This window comes from Triticum aestivum, unplaced genomic scaffold (genome assembly GCF_018294505.1).
Source record: "Triticum aestivum cultivar Chinese Spring unplaced genomic scaffold, IWGSC CS RefSeq v2.1 scaffold91088, whole genome shotgun sequence".
Lineage (NCBI taxonomy): Eukaryota > Viridiplantae > Streptophyta > Magnoliopsida > Poales > Poaceae > Triticum > Triticum aestivum.
The window spans coordinates 1-7,894 of record NW_025233620.1 but is presented as its reverse complement, the minus strand read 5'-3'; the positions used below and the strand labels follow the sequence as shown (position 1 = coordinate 7,894).

At 45.5% G+C, this 7,894-nt stretch overlaps 1 protein-coding gene across 1 annotated transcript; it reads right to left on the bottom strand.

Moving 5' to 3' along the window:
- Positions 1 to 3,451: 3,451 nt before the first annotated feature.
- On the bottom strand, positions 3,452 to 5,393 carry LOC123176096 (bidirectional sugar transporter SWEET6b-like). Its single transcript, XM_044590483.1, has 5 exons — positions 5,199 to 5,393; positions 4,873 to 5,089; positions 4,577 to 4,738; positions 3,920 to 4,039; positions 3,452 to 3,801 (listed from the first exon to the last, which is right to left on the bottom strand). The coding sequence occupies exons 1-5, from the start codon at positions 5,276 to 5,278 to the stop codon at positions 3,640 to 3,642; spliced, it is 741 nt and encodes a 246-aa protein (XP_044446418.1). The 5' UTR covers positions 5,279 to 5,393; the 3' UTR covers positions 3,452 to 3,639.
- Between the last annotated feature and the right edge of the window lie 2,501 nt (positions 5,394 to 7,894).

The following is a 7,894-nucleotide window of genomic DNA, read 5'->3' as shown; positions in this document are numbered from 1 at the left end:
CAATAGCTTCAACTTAGAAAAACATCTTTCTGCTGATGCAACTGTCACGGGAATGGTCAACAGACTAATTACTAGATGACACTTGCGGTGCTTTATTTTAAGAAATCTGTCCATACCACCTTTATAAGATTTATTAATTAAATTTTCTTCTTGTACTTTTCTCTTGCGCTTATAGGAACCAGACGGACGTTTCCCCATGATGATTCAAATATGTATTATGGAAACACAAGATAAAAAAGATGAATAAAATAAAATTGAATTTATACGTAGCATATATCAATTGGAGATCATGCGTAAATGCTTGGGAATTAGACAGACCGTTTAACTCACCTATTTTTCGGTCCTGTGTTCTTTAACCGACGAGGTAAGAACCAATCTCTAATAAAGTAACGATCCCTGTCAAAATTAGAAAATTAAGAATTAGGAGTATGAACTGAAGTTAACCGAAAAGAATGATTTGCTAAGCACCTGAAGGCTAGCGTCAGTCACCAATCAATCCGATGAGATGACGTCGATGAGTCCGAAATTTGAGAAAGGAGTCAAGGAAGGCAACGGCGGCACCGCGGCAGTGGCCTGTCGCTTAGTCGGTCTGAATCCGAAATCGGGTCGGTCTAAGGAACAGGGACCGAGCAAGAGCCACCGAGGGACGAGGCGGGACGAAGCGTCGACGTCGACGTCAAGGGCTCCAGGCGTCTAGCCGTCGAGGGCTCCCAGCGATCCGATCCCTGTAGCGATCTAGTGTTTTTCTATGGTAGCGATCCAGTAATTTTTTTTAGATAACGTAGCGAATTAGCGATGCCCTCGTCGCCTTTTTTTTCGAGTGCCGCCTCGTAGCCTGAATCTCTCATAGCGATCGGGAGAAGGAGTCCCAGTGCTGCATCCGCTCGACGGCCTAGCTCTCGCTCGATGGGCCTAGTTGCTCGGCCCAGTAGCGCTTACCTGTTACTACACCTATATAAAAAATATGGGCCCCCCAGAATTTTGGGCCCTGTGCGGGCCGCACCTTTGGCACCACTATGGGCCCGGCCCTGTGGTGGAACACCCATTTCCCACTGATGACGTTGGCATGGGGAGGCTGCGCGACACAAGTTTCCACATGTGGATGTCATGTTGTGCTCCAACGCGTCAAACTCCTTTTGCATCGTGGTGAGCTAGTGAGGGTCGCGAAAAGCAGCGCGGGCTCAAAAGGGAATCGACAATGGTGATGAAGTCGATGCGGTACACACGTACTCTTCAGACGAATAGCACATGCCGGGACAAACCACACCAGCGTGAGCACGGGTCGTCATGTGGTGCGGCGTTACCGGAGGGGCGGGTGGAGCAACAGGCAAGGGCGAGGATTCATCTGCATTAACGAAGATGGATGTCATTACAGGAGCCAGCACCATATCATCCCCATCGAGTTACTCTGCGCGTGACCTAAACCCGGCAACCATCATAAACATCATTGTTTCTGGTAAGCAAACCATCCAAGTTCATGTACCTCTGTAGAGAATTGCTAATCTACCATGCTAATGTATTTTCATGGCACTGTATAATCCCATCATAGACCCATTAGTTCGGTCCATGGGCGTCAAAGTCCACACCTGGAGGACAGTAGGGGACATGAATCTTATTGTCCATTCGTATAGGACGCAGTGCCCGACTACTTTGGCGCTAGGATTAGCAACCCATGTGACATTGGCAACCTCCTTGGCCTCATGCAATTGATCATCAGTTCCTCTCCTCCCCTCATGTGCTTTATATTGACTGTGCCAAAATGCACTTTTATTCTTCTTTCCATGGATATTTAATAACTGCTGGAATCCTGGATAAATAAGTTTGCTGGAGTGACCGGAAAATTAGTGCTAGTTGTGGTTGCTGCAGTTCCGCGGATTATCTGGGACACGCGAAATGATGGTGTTTCAGGCCCACACAGAAAAAACTGCTGGATGATGTGTTGTTGTGATCAAACTAATTGGATATTGGATTCACTATTCATTTCCTTTGTAGAGAAATGAGGTAAACAAAAATCTGTTGCAGCGGGGAGTAAGGCTCTTTGAACAGGTGGCAAATGAAGTGTTTGGAGCAGTGCAGGGCCAGAAACCTACTCACATAAGGCTATCGGTCTTCGGCTGCATTCAGCGGCTGTTTAGCAGGGCCATCTCCAGAAATTTGGGGCTTCAGGCGGAAACCAAAATGTGGCCCAAAATTTTGAATAATTCACGTAACATAATAAGAATTAATATGCGTAAAGCACACTATCAGTTTATTATATAATTTCCAGTCTGTTTTATTTGTACCTTATTTAACCATATATCAGATATTATGCTAAAATTGCAATGTGATAGGAAAGCAATGAACAAACTTCATGTTCTACCAAAAAGGACCATCTGTCTAGTATTTCTTCGAATATAATACTCAATCATATCTTCGTCCTATATCATATCTCCAAGACATCAATTTCTGCATCATGTTCCACAACCACCATCGTATTATCATCACCACCATCATCAACATTAACATCTGCAGTTTGATTTTCCGAATCAAGTTGGCGGGCTCACTAAATATCTATCGAGGGCACTCGTTTGAGTTCGAGCCTCAAGATCTAGTCTTTGTTTTGCAGCACCAAAATCATGACATAATGATGATCCAGGAACAAAACCTAACAAATTATAATAAGTTATCATTGATCAAACAGAATCTAACTAGATTCATATAGTAATAATCGCTAGATGACTCGTGATCATTCGAATACAAAGAAAATAAATTGATAAAAAAACCTTGCTCTTGGATATTAAAACACAGTATGTAGTCTATGGTTGATGTGTTTAGCTAGCCTGGCTGCTAGTTTGGATGTTGCTTCAAGTTGGATGTTATTTTTATTTCCCTTAATAGAAATTTGTGAGAAAGGGCTGGTGTCTTAATAGTTAGACCCACAAGTTGGTGGGCTATCTAATTTGAGCGGAGCTCTTCCTATACTCAACTATTTTTTCTTGACAAAGAAGTGTGTCTATATATAGAGTAGACACCATGCGATTAAACACACTGCTTTGAAATATATATGACAAACAATTAACATGTTACAAGATTCAGAAAAAAGCGTCATACTTGACCAAGCTGCAGAGCTGCTCGTTGCCTGTCGATGTGGTAACAAGGCAGCGTCACGGGAAATGAGCAGGAGCCATCCAACCAAACCGGTAATTAGGTTAAGTCTTTCTCCTTTTTTTCTCACACCGGGTTCAAAAGTTGCATCACCAATAAGAAGCCCATTGGGTGTTTTTGTGCAGAAAACAAAATAGGACCTTGCCCGAAACATAATACAAACACATCATGGATATTGAATAATTTAATTTAACAAAGCCATCGCACGCTGTAATTAAAAATTCAATCGTATCATCACGTAGGAGCAGATTGAAAACAGGCAAGCATACATGGTGTCATAATATATCTCTGGGATAACTCAGCTGGATTGGTATTTATATACACTTGTAATTTGCACTAGTAGTCTCGGACAGACGACAATGGTTCACGAAATTAAAGGTGATCTCAGACTCTACTAGCTAACAAAAAGTAGTACAAATTAACATCAACTTGTTGTTGAAGTATCATCCGGTATTAACAACTCAAAATCATTAGGGCTAAAAAACGAAGCCACGTTTATTTCTCTATGGTGACGGAGACGGTGCCGCTGGTAACGGCGTTTTTGGTGAGGACAGTGGGCAGTTCAACATTCTTGCCCTTCTTGGGGGTCGATCTGTAGTAGTAGAAGTACAGGATCAGCTGGATGAGACCAAAGATTGTACCGAGGGCATTGGGGATCTGCACAAAATTTAAAGAGGACATAAAAGTTAGATCAATCCGCGCTGAGGATTTCTTGATTGTATGTTTGGCTGGGTTTGCGACTTCTTATTTCCAATGTGTATGTGTATGTACATACCGTGATGTAGATGTCAAACTTGATAAGCGCATAGGCCGTCCAGCAGCAGCCATTGAGGAAGTTCACCAGCGACAGGAAGAATGGCATGTACTCCACACTCTTGGTCCTGATCACTTTACCCTGCAAATAGGCAGTACAATATTACTACTTTCATCTTAACTTTTTGAGTTATATTTGTATTAGTACACTCGTAAGTTGGCAAAAGCATCCGTCATTTACAATTAGCCTGAGCTCGTATTTCACCCTGTAAAGGAAGTTTACCTTTGAGATAGAAATAAACCGTAGGCTTTTTTGATTAACAATATATCATGTAGCATATTGTAGAAGAATTTGGGTGCGTGAGAGGTGAAAAGTCAATTCGGACTTTTTTTAACAGGGTTTTGGCACGAGCATTAAAAAAATGAAAGGTGGGTGCAGCTTTTAGATGGACATAATCAACAACAAACAAGGTGTACTGCTTAACAAATTAAGGTCTGTCAAAAGCATCCACTAGAACTTTAAAAATAAATTATAGGCAGGTATTTTTCTTGAAAACGCATCATTACCACACCATACGTGCACAATGCAAATTAATTAATTAGCCACCTGAACTAACAAGTTAAAGCGGTTATCAAAGATCACGGGTCGACGACCCTTAAGTTGGGGTGGTGTACGTACCATGATGGTGAGCGGGGAGGCGTACATGATGGAGCCGAAGATGACGCAGAGGATGCCTACGATCATGGAGCGCTTCTCATGGGTGTGGGCACCGAGGAGCACACCGGCCGCCACGGCAGCCACGAACGCCGCCTCAAGGGCGAGCACGCCGAGCATCTTCCACTGCACACACAGCAGAGCACATGCACATAGCTTGGGTTAGGGGCTGGAGGATCTTCTGTAAGGAAACTAAAGCCAAAAAAGACAGTGGGACGGATGAGGATTGAGGAGGCATTAGAAGGGTTGCACGTACATACCCTTGTGTTCTTGGCCGCGTAGATGATGAAGATGATGATGTAGGCGCCCTCAATGACAAGGCCGATGCCGTTGATGGTGAGGACGAGGGTGCTGTTGGGGTGGATGATGGGGAGCCCGTAAAAGAACCAGAGCAGGCAGTTCATGAGCGTCGCCAGGTAGGGGTCCGGTTTGAACTCCTCCACGTCCTTGGCCTTGTAGATCCGCCAGAACGTCGGCCTGCGTACATACGTACAATTAGAAAACGAGCCTCAGATTCATGCCCTAGCAACCACCTTTCATATATGTATACATACAGACTAGACGAGAGGAGGAGGAGTGGGCTTACACAGGGGAGAGGAAAAGGCCGAAGGAGATGACATTGCCGATGATGCCGACGATGTTGCGGGCCACGTCGGCGGAAACCATGATGCTCACCTAGATCGATCGATCGCTGGGAACACAACTCGATTGCTCGGGGGAACTAACGACTTGGGGAAGGTTGGTTGTGATTTGTTTGGGGCGTAGGTGGCCGAGCTTATATAGTAGGGAGTTCCCCGTCGCTTTCCCCAAGTTATATCCGATGTAGATATGGTTAAGGGTAGGTTAAACGGTTTGACTTGAGTGCAGTCCTCATCCAACTCCAACAGCCGGCCGTGCTCCCATCCAACAGCCGGCCGTGTCAATTTCTTCCTCGCCCGCGTCCTTTTTTCCAGCCTGAGCCCGAAACTGTCACGGACCAACACCAACCCAGCCGGCGTCACCCAAGGACACTGCAAAGCCCAAGACAGTCCCAGTCGTCCCAACGACCCGGAAACCCAACAAGCGTGTTACCGGATGCCGTGAAGTGTTGTTGGTGCTCTATACTCCGTGGATCTCATAATATAAAAGTGTTTTTGACACTATGCGACGGAGGAAGTAATATACAATTATCTTTCTCCTATTAAAGTGGAGTACGTAGGTAGTTTTGTTTCATTTGGTTACGTCGCTCCCATCGTCCCCATCAAAAATATTTATTCTAAAAAAACCAAACTCTTAACCGCGTTTTAGCCGCCACCACTCGACCCCACCCGCCCCTCCCCTCTCCTCGCCACCGTCGGCAGTGCCGCTAAGCAAAGCCGGGACGACAGGGCGGCGGCGGGACTTCTCCACCCTTCGAGCATCACGGCCGGTGCGAGACGGCCAGATCACGAGGAGGCGCCAGGCGACAACTCTTGGCGGCGGCGTGTGCGGCGCGGCGGCGCCGCCTATGATGCGAGCTCGGCGGCCGATCCACTTTGCGGCGCGGTTTGCGATGGTTGCGGCGGCGTGGTGGCCACCTTGCCTCGGGCGGTGGCAGCTGCAGGTGTGGCGCGGGCCTATACCGGGAAGGGCGGCGGCTGCGGTCGGTGCGCCATCATGCGTTGGATCTGCGGCGACGACGTGGAGGCCATGGTGATCTGGTCAGTGGCGCCTCCGGTCAGATATGATCTTTCCGGTGCAGCCGACGATGGTGGCCATCTCCTCCGTCGTATGTGGCATTGTGATAATGAAATCAAGAAATATCGACTGGCTAGGTGAAGCGTATTATGCAGACCTAAAAGTCAAGGGGGCCTCGGAATCCAAGACCTTGAGATTTAAAACATTGCTCTTCTCAGCAAGTGGGTTTATAAACTACTCACCGAGAATGGAGTATGGCAGGAAATCATTCGCAACAAGTATGTGGGATCCAATGCCATTTCTCAAATTCATAGGAAACCTGGGGATTCACATTTTTGGAGCGGTGTCATGAAGGCCAAGGAATTCTTCTATCAATTTGGGACCTTCTCGGTTAGGGACGGTTCTCAGGTTCGTTTCTGGGAAGATACCTGGCTAGGGAACAACTCACTAATGATGCAATATCCGAACTTGTACCAGATTGTCAGACATAAATTTATCACGATCAAACAAGTCTTAGGACAAGAAAACCGCGATATTTCTTTCCGTAGGGATCTTTTGGGCACTCGTCTGGCAGCATGGAATGAATTACTCACTCGCCTGGAGGACATTCAACTGTCAGATGAGCCAGACACTTTTCGATGGAACTTGCATCACAATGGCAAATTTTCGGTCAAATCCATGTATGATGCAATGGTTCATTGTGATGTTCCAGTAGATAACAGGAAATTGTGGAAGCTAAAAATTCCTCTAAGAGTGAAGATTTTCCTCTGGTTTCTAAACAAAGCAGTCATCCTAACTACAGATAATCTGGCACCATGAAACTGGCATGGTTCGAAGACATGTGTCTTTTGCCAACATGACGAGTCTATCAAACACTTATTTTTTGAGTGCAAGCTCGCTCTGGCAGTTTGGGCCATGTTCCAAGTAGCTTCGAATTTATACCCACCACGTAGTCCAAGGAATATTTTCGGCAACTGGTTGCGGGGTATTGATAAAGAATTTTCTGCACATATTCTTGTGGGAGCGGCGGCCTTATGCTGGGCAATGTGGCTTACCAGGAATGATGTGGTTTTTAACAATAAATGTGTCTCATCTCCTATGCAGGTTATTCATGTTTGTACATGATGGCTCCGTACTTGGTCTATCCTGCAGAAGCCGGAGGACATGGACCTTTTTATGATGGCGTCTACACGGCTGGAGTGTACGTCGACGGAGGTTTTCTATCCCCATGGATGGCGGTGTGATTTACGGATAGGATCTACCGCTCCTTAGGCTGGACAAGATTTATTGCTTGGCATTGTATCGAATTATTATTTTTAGGGTGCTCTGGACTTTTTGGCTGTGTGCATCTAGCTATGTAGAGGCCGGGCTTTCTTTCAATACGATTGTATCACCTCGATATATCTATTCAATGAAAAGTCCTTTATCGAAAGAAAAAAAGTCAGACTTAAATAAGTTTGACTTAGGACAAGGCTAGAACTTGAAGTAATTAGAAAGGGAGACAGTATGGGCTTCTATCAAAAGAAAAAGTTTTTGCGACTTACAAAATTTGCACCATCTATGGTGTATCACTGCACCACTAGCTATGCAACAACAATGTATGATGTACTGATGTATCACTACAAT